Source organism: Lissotriton helveticus, chromosome 1_2, assembly GCF_964261635.1.
Source record: "Lissotriton helveticus chromosome 1_2, aLisHel1.1, whole genome shotgun sequence".
In the NCBI taxonomy this organism is placed as follows: Eukaryota; Metazoa; Chordata; class Amphibia; order Caudata; family Salamandridae; genus Lissotriton; species Lissotriton helveticus.
This window is the reverse complement of record NC_136058.1, coordinates 93,796,462-93,813,264: the sequence shown is the minus strand read 5'-3', so window position 1 is coordinate 93,813,264 and position 16,803 is coordinate 93,796,462. Positions and strand designations below refer to the sequence as shown.

Below are 16,803 nucleotides of genomic sequence, written 5' to 3'. Positions count from 1 at the left end.
AAGCGGCACTAAGATCTAAAAGAATTAAGGCCGTTGTTTGTCCTTCGTCCACATACTTCCGTATGGTCTCGGTGGAATATAACAGAGCCGATTCGGTGGAGTGAAGGGCACGAAAGCCAGACCGAGAAGGGTGGAGAAGGTTGTTTTTACAGATATGTGCTGTGAGCTGTGTGTTCACAATCTTCTCAGCTACCTTAGCAAAACAAGGGAGCAGGGAAATGGGTCACAAATTGTCAAGTTGCTCAGCACTGATATGGAGTTTCTTTTGTAAAGGGAGCACCACTGCCTCCTTCCATCTGTTAGGTACCACTCCTGAGCTAAAAGACATCTCAATGAGATATCTTATGAAAGGCACTAGTATGTCCATGCTCCCTCGGAGTACCCTAGGGGTAGCTGGATCCCTTGGTGACCCTGATTTGATACTAGTAGCTATCTGTTTAAGGTGTCCGGAACGGGCACAGTAAATTCATGGATACACTGTAAGGTTAGAGCATCCACAGGTTCCTCCTCCACTCCCCCACTCCCACGAGCAGAGTCAGGGAAGGAGGAATACATTTATTCCACCTTCGCCTCTAAGTACTCGGCAACCCGATTGCAGGATTTCTCAGATCCAACAATAGGTGCTGCAATAGATGTCAGGGAGGAAATTTCTTTAAAAACCTTAAATAGCTCTGTAGTAGAGTTTTCGGCTGTTTGGATTCTCTCCTTGAAATAGGCTGTCGTCGCCTTTCTAATGAGCAAGTGGTAGGACTTAAGACAAATTTTATATTCCAAGTGGGCTGAGAAATCTTTCCTCCACTTCCTCTCTAGGCGCTTACAACCTGATTTGGCAGTTCCAAGTTCTTCATCAAACCAGGGAGCTGATTTACGTTTTTTTGTGGACATCTTATATGACCAGGGTGCGGTACAGTCAAGGAAGGACGTAAATAATCCGCCTCTGTAGGGCTTCACAAGCCAGGTTGACATCCATACCAGAGGGTGCTCCGTCTCTTAAAAAGGCCTGATTGAAAGCCCACTGAGAGAAGCCAACCCACTTCCTACGTTTGATACCAATTTTAACTTTCTCCTGTACCTTGGATACCGGTAGTTGTATCGTAAACGGTATCAAGAAGTGATCAGGCCACAGCACCGGAAGCGGGGGCTCCCCCACCAGAGCATCCCAATTGGCAAAGATGGAGTCAAGTAAATGTCCCATCTTATTTGTAGGGTATTCGGACTTTAACAATAATTGTAGTATTGCTAATTCCTGGTGCAACTCTTGTGCCCCAGGGTAAATATTTGTTTATTTATTTATTTGAAAGGTTTTATATAGGGCAGGCTAGACCCGGGGGTATCAGAGCGCTTTACATGAGTATCAGACCATAATTGAAGGTTACTTCGTTACAAAGTTTACACAGTTTTAGAGCATAGCTGCATAGTTACATGTTGTGTCGAGACAAACAATAAGGACATATACGTAAGGGAAAAAGCAGGCAAGGGGAGAGATTCAGGGGAGAGGGGGTAGGAGCAGGGGAAGTAGACAGAGAACGAAGGAGGGAAAGAGGCGGAGGAGGGTGAGAGACATAGCCTGAAAGAGGAGGGAGAGGGTGGCGGGGGCACAAACCGGTAGAGGAGTAATAGCTGCGTCCAAAGTCCAGTAAGCTGTGATCCCAGGGGAAGTGCTATCATTCCCCCATCTCCGTTGCGAGTGGCTCCCTTTACGCAGTGGACTCTCTCAGAGGGGTCTCTGAGACTCCAAGGCGTATCTACTGGATCCTTCCCCAAAAAGGGGAGAGGGAGTGCTTTGGCAATGGGTAAGGAGAAAGACAGAGATGAGGCCGTCAAGCCCAGGAGCAATGTCCAAGTGTCGTCAGGATGAAGTCAACGGACCGAGGAAGAGGACAAGAAACCACAAAATGGTGGCTCCGTGTCGTGGGTATCGAAAGACAGCCATGATAGGAAAATCGGACGAGCATTGAAGTTCTTCGCATGTAGAGCATGTTGAGTCTGCCCAGTGTCCAGCTGGGTAGGTGACAGCTGATGGGGAAGTCAACAGCTCATCTCCTCTATAGCTAACAAAGTAGCTCCACCGGGCAGCGGCCAAAAAGAATTAAGTCTCTACGGTCATTGACAAGATTCGCAGGTTTCATAGTTCCTGCTTGAACTCCCTCAGGGATGCAAGCAAGTCCTCCTTAGAAAGCGCCATGCCGTTCTCCCCTTCTCTGGTTGATTGTGGGTCCTTAGCGACTGTGGGTGTAAAGTAGGTGGAGACTCCGTTACTCTGTTGTTTTTTTGGTCGGCATAGAGGAGCCCTCCACTACACTTGCGTGGGATCTATTTCCTCTTGGTTTCTCCCAAGGCCTAATGTCAGCTTAATGTTCTCTTAAGGGAGCCTAGATGCCCTCAGAAGTCAGGTCTCGGTTTTCTCCCTGGCGTCAATTTAGTTACAATTGCTCTCCTCTCTCTGGTACTTAAGAGGGTCTCTCTTCCTAGTGCCTCAGGCCTCTGCTACTCAGATTCACACTCCCTGTGGTGTCCACATCCAAATTAATATCGCCCAGTACCACTAGTTTTTCATACCTTAGTGCAGATTGAATGAGGTAGTCGATTAAGCTAGGAGAGAACCTTGAATGGGGTCCCGGAGGTCTGTATACCAATATACCTTTAATAACCTAGTTAGTGGCTGTTCTAAGCGTGAAGAGGCCTGCTTCGCTGTCATCAATGTCAGCTGGCTCGAGAGAGCACTGGATGTGATGTTTACATATGATAGCAATGCCCCCTCCTCTACCAGACAGTTTGTCCAGTCTCACAATCCCATACCCCCTGGGAAGTGCCTCCAAAATATCAGGGGCGAACTCCGTATCTAACCATGTCTCAGTGACAAATAGAACATCCGCTTGTACCTCCATCAATTGGTAGTATATCTCGATTCTATGCTACCTCATAGACCTACAGTTGATCAGAGATAACCTGAGTAGGGGACCTCTCTTCCTATCCTCCATGGATGCTTTCGCTTTAAACGTGCAGTGGTTACAATGCCAATTATTACTCACTGTGTTTAGACTATGCTTACACTTCTCCTCCATAATTGAGCAGAGTCTGCGCAGTGTCTGAGCGCTATAATAGATGGCCGCATCAATACCAGCAGGGGTTCTGGCCCCTAGCCCCGGTCGGCCGCGGATGGGCGCAGACGGGCTTGCCTTTGGTGCGCCAGCTGCGCGCGTGCGCGGCCGCAGAGGCATGCTGAATATAAATGCCAGCTCGCCCAACAACTAACGCGCTGCCCGCCCCAGCCGGACGTGCCTGGCTCTTTCTTCCCCGCCCTCCGTGCAACGGTGAATCACCACGTCGGACCAAGGCGGGAAGACCAGCAATCGAGCGCAGGTAGGATGTCAAAAAGCCCCCAAGCCCCTCACACGTTTTATTTTTTAAAAGTTACAGTGCCCCAGGTAAAAAATTCCAAGTTAAAAGGGTAGCTGCGCGCGTACAGCCAGCGGACTCTGGAATACTGCCACTGTCCCTCTATCCCCCTCTATCTATTCTTCCACCCCAAAATGGAGACCAGTATTAAGGAGAGGGGGAACAAGAGGTATTTAGGTGCCTGCCAACCCAATGTCCAAAATGCAGATTGGCAGCCCAGCATAAAGGTGGCCACTGTCTTGAGCAGTACACCCACGTAGACTAGTGAGGCCCATCATTCACTTATCCAGGCACATGTGAAATCGTACTCTTATCACATCCACCCACCCACCATATATCTCTCTGATGTCATGAAGGGCAAGAACACTCAATTAAAAGATTTCACTTAGAGGTGAGCAGTCCTCCCACCACGTACAGATAAAAATGTCTGTGCCCTAGACTAAGAATTATAGTGCCACCACTATCAGTGCACACTTAGCCCTAGCAAATAGAAATAGTCACTCTAATAAAGAGGGGTATACTTAGGATGCGCCATTGACAGCCGAGCCCATGTGGCAAGTCATTAAACCGGGGGACTCCATTGGGCTTCAATGAATGTTGAGCTCTTGGGAGAAAAAGCACATATGACCGGACAGAAAACTGACTAGGACAGGGAATTTTAGCTTCACAAAGACATGTTTGGGTACTCACCCCAAAAGAACACAGATTGTTCTGCGATGTGGTCCATCATCCGTCTAATCCCACATATCATAATTCAGTCTCTTTATGGTAACACACATCGAAGACCAAGTCTAAACACACTCCCCCCTCTGTATTAGTTTTGGTCTCATTCATACCCACCCATTGCAAGCACTCACTGTGTGAAGGTTGTTTGGCAATCCAACACATATGTAACCCTTGTAAATCGCATCCTTCTGATATTTATTAAATCAGATTTAAGGCTAAAATGATATTCCTATACTTCAGGAGGGAACTTGTTGAAAGGTTTTTGGGAAGCCGTTATTTGGCTAGACAATTCCTAAATACATTGGTTACCATGTCAAGCTCCACTGCTTTGGGAAACATGAAACTGATGACCTGGAAGGTGGGGTGCCACGCCTAAGCCAGATTTCCTTTAAATCTTTTACGGAGGGCGGAGGAGGTGCAGTGGTATGTCTGCCAAGGTTTTGAAGTGTCACCGTGAGGCAGGTGGCTAGAGGTGTATTATGGCCCTTGGCAATCTTGCTACTCCGCTGTCTTTCGATGCCCAAGTTCAGATTGGTTTTTCTGGGGTGTCGTATAAAAGAATTCCTAACGTGTTTTATTGCAGAATGTTAAGAGAGTAATAGGAGATGCATTAGGTCTTTCTTTATAACTGCCTTCTCAAGTTGCACTACTGTGCACCTTGCTGAGGCATGTTTGAGAAAAACAACACTGAAAAAACTTTTTCTCCTTGTTCTTACATTATTGATTTGTGAATGCAAGTAACTCTAAAACAATGATGTCACTATTAATTATTCGCAAACTAAGCACAGCCTTTTGTGTTCTCTTAGTTTTGTATGTAACCATGTGATCAAAGAATGTTATACTTTTACAGGGTTCACTACTTGGAGAGCCGCCAAAAGATTTCAGACTTAGTACTAATCCATTCCTGAACTTGTCAAGTGTGCTAACCAACACAAGTCTACCAAGTAAGCATTGAAATTGAACATTTCATTCGTTGTGACATGTCTGTTACGGTTATAATATTGTATACTCTAAATTAACACCACTGGTTGATTATTTATAGGTTTTGTACAGCAGCGACCATGTTATGCAGCATTCTCTTTAAGAGTAGTTTTTCCTGATCTGTTCAGATGATGATACAGAATCAGTTGAGTGTTGCCCAGTCAAATTGGGGTCTGAAGAGTAGATCTGTCTTGCAGGAATGTTCACTGTGTGAGGTGGTTGAATGGCAAACTGTGCCTGACACAGATGTTTTGGGCTCATAGGGCCAGTCCTTCATAACGGGAGGTGCTGCTAGATGCCTTATTATCCACTAAACAATTCTGTAATGTGGGTTATTTTCAGATTATTTTTTGAATGATAGTTTGATTATCAGTAAGTGACAATGTTAACTTAATGTCCAACAATTCTAGGACATTTTTCCAAACGTAATTAAACTGATTTTTAAAAAAGTCGTAGTTTAGCAGAATGCGAAAATCTCACTAAATGAAATTTTGGTGGACAAATATAAAACTAATCCTTCAAAATATAGTTTTTAGAAATGTATCCAGAAGATGATCACAAAACTTTACAGTGTTCTAGAATTGTCAGCTTGCCCCAATTTCACCAGTTGAATGTCAATTCCTATACTCCTACTTCACAGCAAGAAGACCGGCCAGTGTAGATCCACAACAAAACACAAGGAGACATGGTCTGTTGGCTAAGATGCAAACTTTAAAACATGGGGGACCTTGGTTCTAATCCTTGTTGCAGCACTTGACTAAAAATCTTGTGGTTCTGGGTAAATCACAGGTCTCCCCGTGTTTAAAATTGTAAATATGACTGGAATATATTGCAATTTTAAACAATCTTGTATTACCTCTCAGCTTGCTCTGTTAATGTATTGTACTCAGTTGCTCCCTAGCTGTATGTTCGAGGCATATGAGCTGCATAATTTATACTTTTGCATAGATCACCATCTGGTGTTGGGCTTGGATGATTGCAGTTTGTTGTTGTCTTGGAAGAAGTCTTTGTAGTAACGAGATAGGTGACTCCTCCCTTGGACGATAGTGCGCATGGGCATCGACTCCATCCTCAGATTGTTTTTTTCCCCCATCTGGTTTGGATGTATCTTTGGTGCTCCGGTTCGGTACCGTGTTCCCAAACCTTTTCCGACAAGCAAACCATCACAATTCGACAGTATTGTTTTCGTTTGCATGCCCTTCGACCCGCTCACTCAGAAATACTCTTTTCCGGTCGTCGACGTGGGTCGCTGGGCATATCGACGCCATTCGGGCCTATGGCTAATGGAAAGGACTCCATTTAAAAAATGCCCCCAGTGTGGAGCTAAATTTCCACCACAAGGTCTGCAACCCTTGTCTCTCGCCAGAACACGAGGAAAAAGATTGCCAAGCCTGCGCCTCTTTTCGATCCCAAAAGACTTATCTGTGATCCCCGGGCTCGACGACACGTTATGGTGCAACAATCTGCACTGGTGCCCGAAGACATCTTCGATGAAGACCCTGACGTTCCAGAGGCAGAGAATTTGTAGGAGCTCGACATCGTGTCTGAAGCTGATGACTACGACTTCGATGACCACATCACTCCAGGTCAACGAATGAGTACAACTGCCCCTGCTCCTACCCCACCCGAGAAAAAGAAGGCTCCGGTCAAAACTTCACCTGAAGGCCTTAGTCGCGACCGAAAGAAAACCTCAGAAGCCCTGTCTCCAGGCCAGGGTCCGAAGACAAAGGAAAAGCCTTCTGGCAGCTCGGGACCAAGCAAGCCGCCTATCGGTGCCTAAAAAAAACCAGTTGGTACGGAAATCGGGAATACATCTTACTCCCGTTACATCCAAAAAGGCCTCGGCGTCAAGCTCTTCGGCACCAAAAGACCAGAAGGCCTTGGATCCAAACAAACCCCGAAAACCTTCGGATCCGAAAAAGATTACTGACTCGCCTTCAAAGCCGAAGGAGCAAAACACCCCTTCTAAGGCTCCAGAGCACAAATCAAAACCATGTTCGGAATCGAAAAAATCGGCACCCAAAGGAGACTCCAACCAGGAAGAACTGTTTCAACCAGATCCTATCGATCTGAAACAAAAGACATTGCATGTGGACCCAAAAACAGGCCATATTGTCAGTCTCCCCACAAACAAGAGGAAATTCAACACCTCACGCTCTCCTGATGTGCCTGTAAAGAAAGGAGACATTGCAACTTCACCCCTACAACTCTCTTCTCCTGTTCTTCCTACTAAGCCTTTATCTCCTGATTAGTCTCCCCTACACTCTCCTAGACTCTCTCCACACTCATCACCATCCCAGGATGATTATGACCTAGGACGGGGGTGGACAAAATGACCCTTTAGATAACCCTGATGATGACACTACTATAACACAGGACACATGGGCAGATTCCAGAGGCATACCCAACACAGCCATCTCCCCCAGATAACAACATAGGGTTTAGGCAGCTTATTGATAGGGCTGCCCAATATCATGGCGTACAAATGCATTTAGACCCCATATTTCGAGAGGCACGAGACAAGGGTGCCCGTGCTCACCCATCCTATTTGCATTGTATATAGATCCCCTGATTTGCCTTATCAAGAACAATATGAATATAAAGCCAATTGTCACTAATGGATTTGAAACCAAAATCCTCGCATATGCGGACGACATAGCCATCACCACTACTGATCCCGCTAGCGCTATGAGGGAAATAATCAGTATCACATCTGACTTCGGGAGGGTATCCGGATACCGACTTAATGTGGCAAAAACACAGGTACTATGCTCAAGTAACACAGTCAAACTGGATGATAGATATGTGGATTCAGTAGTATATTTAGGAATAATAATCAATGCCCAGCCAAAGGAAATTATTAAAGACAATTTTTTGCCATTACTGGGAAAAATGAAACAGGACTTAAAAAGAATTGACACCCTCCATCTATCAATTATAGGTAGGGTCAATGTCATCAAAATGACAATGTTTCCGAAGATCCTATATAAATTTAGGTCCATCCCCTTTAAAGTAGATGACATATTGATCAAGGAAATGGAGGCAATCTTTATGAACTTTGTCTGGCAATACGGTAAGGTGAGGAGATCAATTAAATTCATGTCTCTACCCCAGGGAAAGGGTGGGCTAGGTATACCTAATCTCAAATTCTATAGCTGGTCTTGTCTCCTTACAGAAATGGCTATACTCTTTTTTCCTGATGATACGACACACTGCCAGCTCGTTATTCCATCTATATATCAGCTGGCACTAGGGAATGAAGCACACGGGGTATTGCTAAGGAAATATGATAAACGCTTTTATAAGGCCTTAGGCTACAAAATACTGGAAGATATTTGGGGGGTATGGTCGTCCGTACAGAAGAACCAGAGTATCCCGAAGTTTAATAAACATACTTTACTTTAGAAATCAGGGCTATTCCCGCACTTAAGTAGAGACGGCCCCTGGAGACATTGGGAAAGACAGGGAATCAGCACACTAGGCTAAGTGATGATAAAGGATGTTCTGAGGCCCCTTGATCTTCTGAAGTCACGATATTCACTTCAAGGCTCCCAAGAGTTCAAATATATACAGTTGACTAACACAATCAAATCAAAAAGACCCACCATAAACATATCAAAAGACTGCACATTATTAGACTATATGAAGGGAGGTGGCCGTAGCATCAGGGTAATGTATGGACTATTCTTGGAAACACTACCCGATGACATGCTTAAGACAGAGGCTACCTGGGTTGATAAATTGAGAGATCCTGACATCGATAGAGCCATTCTTATGGATAAAAGGTTCCTACGATCTTCAAATTTAAGAGCACAGCACTTTAAAACCCTCTTTAACTTATACTATACACCGGCAAAATTGTATGAATGGGGAAAGAGAGCGGATAACAACTGCCCTAGATGTGGAAATGGGCCTGCTGATGTATTACATATGTTTTGCAGCTGTGGGAAATTAGGGCCAATTAAAAAGGAAATCGAAAAGTTTTTAGAGGGGCTGCTAGTTGTCAAAATAGACCTATCCCCTACACTTTTAATAATCGGGTGTGATGCCAAATTAGGTTTAAGTATAGAGTCTGAGGCACTTGTTTTTATATCAACAGCTGTTCTTAGAATATTAATTGCTGCAGCATGGAAGGATGTTGAGGCTCCAACCTTTCAAATGTGGATGTGTAGGATGCTCGGGATCCATAATATCGAATCGGAGTTATATGCCCTAAAGGGAGCGAAATCCAGGGAAATGGGACTAAGGATCTGGTCGCCCGTGGCATCATGGAGGCGGTCAAAAAGTGGGGGTCTATAGTCTTCTAACACCCATGTAGATACTGCTAACACTTTTAACATACTTACTGCATTTAGGGCCTTATGTTTTAACAGTTGAGATCTTACCATGTGTATTTATCATCCGGTATGTATATTTTTATTTCTGTGTTAATATCTATGTATAGAGTATATTATATTGTCATGAACTTTCAATAAAAAAAAATAAAAAAAACAACAAAAAAAAGACCCCATGGAGGAAGACTTCCTGGTAGATACTTTTGCCCAGTCACGAAGGACAATACAAACATTGCCCATGCTTAACGGTGTCATTAAACATGCACCAGACATCTTCAAGGACCCTGTCAGGACCAGAATTCTCAATCCTCGCATGGGTAAAAAAGTATAAACACGCCCCAAATGATTCCACTTACATTAAAGGACAACTTCCTCTAGATTCTTTGGTAGTGTCCAAGGCAAGTAAATGTGCCAATTCTCAAACCTCTGGTGATGCTCCACCTCTAGACAGAGTATAACCTACTAGACGCTTCCGGCAAACGAGTTGCCTCCCAAGCAGCTAATCACTGGAGGATAGCAAATGCACAAGCACTGCTTGCCAGGTATAAAAGGGCTCACTACGATGATCTTGAGAACCTAATTCAGCATTTGCCTGACCAATACAAGACAATAGCCCAGGATCTGGTCCAGGAGGGCAAGTTGATTACAAATGCATCCATTAAATGTGCCCTCGATGCAGCAGGCACCGCATCTAGATCTGTCAACACCAGTGTCTTACTTCGCAGACATGCATAGTTGCGCATTTCTGGTTTTAAACAAAAAGTGCAAACTACCTTCTTAAATCAGCCGTTCGACCAAGAACACCTGTTTAGCCCAGCTGTAAAAACAGCTTTAGAAAAAGACACGGACACTGCAAAATCTATGGGAGCATTACAGTCTCCATCAACACGAGGCTCCTTTTTTGTCGCTCTATTTATAGTTGCACATCCAAAAACATCAGCACAGACACTGCTTCCTCCTCCTACAAAAGCCCCACACAAACATCTCCCAACGGGCTATTTCAGAGGTGGGTACAGAGGAAATAATAACAAAGGGAGAGGCCGAGGTAACAACAATCTTACCTTCTCCACTATCAAACAATGACTTCCCTCCACTCCCTCCAGACCATTCCACTCTGGTTGGAGGAAGACTCTCACAGTTCCTACCTGTCTGGAACTCCATCACTACAGACAAGTGGGTAAGACAAATTATCCAGTATGGTTACTGCCTGGAACTTACCACAACTCCCCCCAACATACTGCCCAAACAGCGTCCCATGTCCACGGAACATCTAACACTCCTCAAACAGTAAGTTCTCTCACTGCTTCAAAACCATGCAATAGAACCAGTTCCCCTACAGCATCAAGGGACAGGGGTTTATTCCCTGTACTTTCTAATCCCCAAAAAGGACAGTACTCTCAGACCAATACTGGACCTCAGACCTCTCAATTTCTACATACAGTCAGATCACTTTCACATCATCACTCTTCAACAATCCATCCTCTACTTCAACAAGGCGACTTCCTTGCCACTTTAGATCTCAAGGACGCCTACTTCTATATTCCTATACACCCTGCTCACAGGAAATATCTAAGGTTCACAGCGGACGGCTAACTCTATCAATTCAAGGTTCTCCCACTAGGAGTAATCACAGCACCCAAGGTTATCACAAAGTGTCTTGCAGTAGTAGCTGCACACTTGCGGAGACAACAGATTCATGTGTTTCCATACCTGGACGACTGGCTCATAAAAGCCAAGTCACACAGCCAATGTGTTCACCACACTTACAAAACAATTCAGATGCTCCACCACCTGGGTTTCACAATAAACCTCACCAAGTCCCATCTACATCCCTCCTACCTACATGAGTATCTGGGGGCCACAATAGACACTTCAAAGCTCTTGCATACCCCAATCCAGCCAGGATAGCCAGTATGCAGACCCTCATCACAAAATTCCAACCCCACCACTCCCTACCAGCTCGAGTGTTTATGCAGCTCATCGGAATGATAGCCTCTTGCATTTTCATAGTACCTCATGCAAGACTTCAGATGCGCCCTTTACAGGAATGCTTAGCACGTCAGTGGAACCAGGCTCAAGGTCAGCTTTCAGATCTGGTGTTGGTGGACAACCCCACATATGGCTCTCTGCAGTGGTGGAACACCTTTCTAAAGGGCGGCCGTTCCTAGACCCAGTTCCTCAAATAGTGCTAACAGCGGACGCATCACTCACTGGCTGGGGAGCCCATCTCCTAAACCACACAATTCAGGGCAGGTGGACCACTCAACAAAAAGTGCTTTACATCAATCACCTAGAATTACTGGCAATTTTTCTAGCATTAAAATCATTCCAACTACATCTCAGCAACAAGACTGTCCTTGTCTGCACGGACAATATGGCAGCAATGTATTCTATACAGAAACAAGGAGGAACACATTCTTTGCAACTCTTTACTAGCGCAAAGCATATGGAGATGGTCCATTCCACAAAACCTATATCTTCTGGCAGAACACCTCCCAGGAGTACACAATCAGATTGTGGATCTGCTAAGTCTTCAGACACAGCAGATACACAAATGGGAACTTCATCCTCAAGTTCAACTATTTTTCAAAATGTGGTGCCACCCAGACATAGACCTGTTCTCCACACCCGCAAACGCAAAATGCCCAACCTTCGCCTCCAGGTTTCTACACCCGTTGTCCAAGGGCAATGCGATATGGATGAACTGGTCAGGCCGATTTGCGTACGCTTTTCCGCCATTCCCACTCATTCCGCTAGTAGCACGCAAGCTCAAACAGTCTCTCAAAATGATCCTAGTTGCTCCATCAGGAGGGTACTCGCTATCAAAGCGATCATGGAAGGCCTTAAAAGAATAATTCCCTCCACAAGACCCCCCTCTACGGTGTGGAATTTAAACATTGTCCTTACTAGGCTCATGGGTCCTCCATTTGAACCTCTACACAAATGCGAACTGCAGTTCCCTACATGGAAAGTAGCTTTACTTGTCTCAATCTCCTCTCTCAGGACAGTAATTGAGATCCAGGCTTTAACCATACAAGAACCATTCTTACAAATACATTGTAACAAGGTGGTTCTTAGAACAAATTCAAAATCCCTTCCCAAAGTAATCTCTGCTTTTTAATCAATCTGTAGAGTTACCAGTTTTTTTTCTCCAACTCAGATTCTGTAGCAGAGAGAGCTCTTCACACACTTGATGTTAAAAGAGCTATACTTTATTACATTGACAGAACTAAACCTTTTAGAAAGACAAACCAACTGTTTGTAGCTTTCTCTCCACCTCATGAAGGAAACCCCATCTCCAAAGCTGGAATTGGCAGTTGGATCGTCAAATGCATTAAAATATGCTAGCAAAAGGCACATTACCAATTCCCCCTAGAGCGCACTCAACATGCAAACTAGGGGCTTCCATGGCATTCTTAGGGAACATTCCCTTAGATGACATTTGTAAGGCAGCAACATGGGCTACGCCACACACCTTCCCCAATCACTATTGTGTAGATGTGCAGGCAAAACAGCCTTCTGTAGGCCAGGCTATTAGGACACTTTTTCAAACCACTGCAACGGATACAGATGACCACCGCTAAGGGAGAGCACTGCTATACAGTCTATGCAAAAGTATGAATTCTGCAGCTCATATACCTCAAACGGAAAATGCTACTTACCAGTATGCATCTGCTCTTTGCATGTAGAGCTGCAGAAAATCATCCGCCCACCCGCCTCCCCGGAACCTCCATCTGTTCCAGTGCTATCTTACTTAGATATACTCATATGGACATCTTTTCTATTTCTACCAAACTCCATCATTTCCCATCATGGTGAAAGAGTCTATGCCCATGGACACTATCGTCCAAGGGAGGAGTCCCCTATCTCGTGACTACAAAGACTTCTTCCAAGACCACAACAAACTGCAATCATCCGAGCCCAACACCAGATGGCGATCTATGCAAAGTATGATATTCTGCAGCTCTACAAGCCAAGAACAGATGCATAATGGTAAGCAGCATTTTCCTACTCCCTTTAGGCACTTGCCTTTCCAAACGTAGGTATGTCATGCTTTTAAGAATTATTCTAGAAAGTGGTAGAGGTTTGATGGTCAGTTACAGTAGATAAAAGGAAATAGCACTCCCCAACCTAATCTTTTTAAACGAAGAGTGGCACTTTTAGTTTTAGAATGGCAAACGAGAAATTCGGATTATCACTTAAAAGGAAAAGATACAGTGCTAGTACCGTCAGGAGCCAAGATAGTTCCCTAAATATTTTTGAAGTGCCTACATGCTCTTTAACATTGGCAATATACGGGAAGTGTTATTTGACTGTGTTGCACTTGTGTCAGCGCTGTGAACATCAAGACTCCTCCGTACTAGGTTTCTACCTGACATCTTTGTAGTTGCTTTTGAAGACCCCAGACCAGCTCAAATATCTGTTTTTTCTATTTATTTTATACCCATTTCCACATTGCTCCACAGTACACAACTGTTTGTAGGACCTTGGACCACATTGCTCTGACCCACATAGAGGCTTCCATGAACCACCAGATGTGAGAAAGTGGCTCTATATATACTGGACAATAAGGCAGTACAGTGTGTATAGAGTCCACAAACCCCAAAGGTATAACAGAGGTTAAAGTCAGAACTGACCTTACTCTCCAAAGTGGTAGCTTGGTCGAGCAGTAAGGCAGTACCAAAGGACAGTGTAAAGCATTTGTTGCACACACTCAGTCAGCAAAAGGTTTCACACACTCAAGAACTGAACTCCAGGCCAATTGTTATATCCTCAGATATATAGGTTTTATTTTTTAGAACCAACAGTTATAAAAATATACTTTTCAAGTTACGAGTACTCATGTAAATATTTTGCGGAGGAGCAATAAGTTTGTACACACAACAATTACAGGATAAAAAAAAAAAGCAACACAGTTCTGCAACACACTCTAGCATTGAGCTCAATGGGTTTTTCAAAGGAAAGTACAGTGGATTACTTTATGGATTACTTTGGTAGTACCAGGACTAGATCTTAGATTCAGTCCTGGGGCCTAAGCTGAAACCAGATCAGCAAAAACGTTTTAGTTACTGTGATGAATTTTCCTGAATATAAATCTGTGTTCAAAGTTCACACTAAGAAACTTTTCAATGTAAATCTGACAATGTTCTTCAATGGAAAGAAATTCAGGTTACAGGTAAAGTACTATTGCGTTACTTTGGTAACCCAGCAGTAGTCTCCTAGGGCCAGCACTGGGGGCTTAACTCAAATCAGGTAGGTAATTGCGTTTCAGTATTTCGTACGATTTCTAAAGAATATTTGCAGTTTTCAAAAGTAGACACTTAGAAGAAATTTCATAGAAAAGCAGACAATGGGTTCCCATGGAGAAAATACAGGTTACTAGTAAACCCACTAGGGATTACTTTTACGGTTCAGTACTGGGCTGAAAGGTACAGTACTGGCTTCTCTCCTGATCACAGGTGAGTATTTTCGAATTCGGACTTTGGCTGATTTTATAGGAATATTTTCAGTTTTCAAAACTTCACACGTAGAACATTTTCGAGTCAAAATGGGTCAATGTTATCCAATGGCAGGTAAGTGAATTACCGGTTTCCAGGTGAGTACTTGGTTGGTGAAGTTAGGGTTCTGGGCGTAGACTCAGGGGTCCCCCAGGGTCAGGTGAGTACAGTTAGTTCAGTCCCAGCGGCGCAGGGGCGGCCGGGTGCAAAAGTTGGTAGGTCCAATGAGGGAAAAGGGGCCTTCGGTGGGTGGCTGCTGGCTAGCAGGCCAAGCGGCTCTGGGAGCTGGGCTCCTGGTCACTTGCTCAGGGCAAGGGGGGGGGAGTAGGATAGGGCAAAGAGGTCACAGCCAGCGGCACTCGGGCAGCTGGGTGCAGGGTGCTTTTGAGCCGTCGGGCACTCAATGTTATCCAATGAGGATCTTGAAAAAGGAACAAAGGCAGCAGGCTCGGGGACGGTTACTCTCCAGCACTTCGAGAGGTAAGTTGGGATCTTGGAGCACATGTAGGTACCCCAAAGGGAGGCACAGGGGGCTGTAGGGCGCCGGGTGCAGGGGTGTCTTTGGGTGTCAGAAAAGCTTACCCTCGGCTGGTCGCGGTTGGGGTGGCCCCTGGTTCTGAGTCTGCAGGCGTCTGCTGGTTCATCGAGGACAGTCTTTGGGCACTGGACTTTGGGTCCCAGTCGCCGGGGGGACGTCCTCGGGGTCTTGGTTCGGGTTGGCCTGGCCCAGGCTCGGCTGGTGCAGAGTGGGCTGGTCCGGAGCTTCCTGGTGAGCACCAGGTGGGTTGTTGCAGCAGAGCCTCTGCTGATGGGAGTCCCAATCTTCGAGAGGGTTAAGGCAGGCAGGTCCTCTGGTTGTCTCAAGGTTGCTGTCTGCGGAGGTCGCCGGGATTAGGCAGGAGCAGGTTCCAGGATCAACAGGCCGGTAGGGCTTGGGACCAAGTCAGTGGCTATTGTCCTGTTAGCAGCTGCGCGGCGGGTCTTCTTCCTCTTGATCTTCTTTCTTCTTTTGATATCGGGAACTGAGGAAGGAAGGTTCAGGGAGCCCCTAAATACTGAATTTAGGGGCGTTACAGGTAGGGCAGGGACCAATGGGTCCCTGTCCTGAGGTGAGGACACCCCCTAACCTGCTCCTCTCCTGTGGGAGGGGGGCAGGAGCCTAGCTGGGATTGGGCAGGGCTCCCCATCTACAAGATGGCCGGAGCCCGGGGTCGTGCTTCACCTCGCCTCCTCCACCTGAGGGGTGGAGCTGGCAAAGGTTGGTACACCCTCCTTCCTGACGTAGTTTTTTCCGCCAGTCTTCCTGCCTGAGTGGAGGTAGAGTGGGTGGGGGGCCTGTTGCTGGGTACAGCAAATGGTCTGTAGAAGCTCTCAGAGGCGGTATGCCTTTGAAGCTTCCCCCTGTCCATCCTGGGGGAGGAGACATAGCACCTCGCCCAGGATGTGCATTGTTGCAGGCCCAGGAGAGCGGGGGGGGGGGGGCACTGAGGGGTCCAGCAACATTATTTTTTTTTTAATTTTATTTTGAAAGTTTTATATAGCGCGAACAAGATCTTTGCTGATAACAGAGCGCTTTACAGAGGCAGGTGTAATCATCAACAAGATCATCACGTTCCAGTACATAGCAAAAATATTACGTATAGTACAGGTATGAGGTAGCCAGGCATAGTTGGAGCGTATGACAACAAAAACGCTGTGATTATACAGAGATGGAGAAAAAAGGATCTAAGCATTTCAGACTAATATAGGTCACAACACACGTGCAGAGGAATATATAGGCTATATCATAATAAAATACTGGAGTACTGTTCGCAGTGTAAGTAAACGCATTGTTCAAGTGTATTTAGCCATAAGGATACTTTTGA

General features: G+C 45.3%; 1 protein-coding gene across 6 annotated transcripts in view; it reads left to right on the top strand.

The window, feature by feature from the left end:
- RAVER2 (ribonucleoprotein, PTB binding 2) overlaps positions 1-16,803 on the top strand; it is a 407,034-nt gene that overhangs the window by 198,460 nt on the left and 191,771 nt on the right. For all 6 annotated transcript variants that reach the window (XM_078669153.1, XM_078669118.1, XM_078669128.1 and 3 more), the window contains exon 10: positions 4,976-5,069. In XM_078669153.1, coding sequence (XP_078525279.1) covers positions 4,976-5,069 — 94 coding nt within the window. The remainder of the gene's footprint in view (positions 1-4,975; positions 5,070-16,803) is intronic.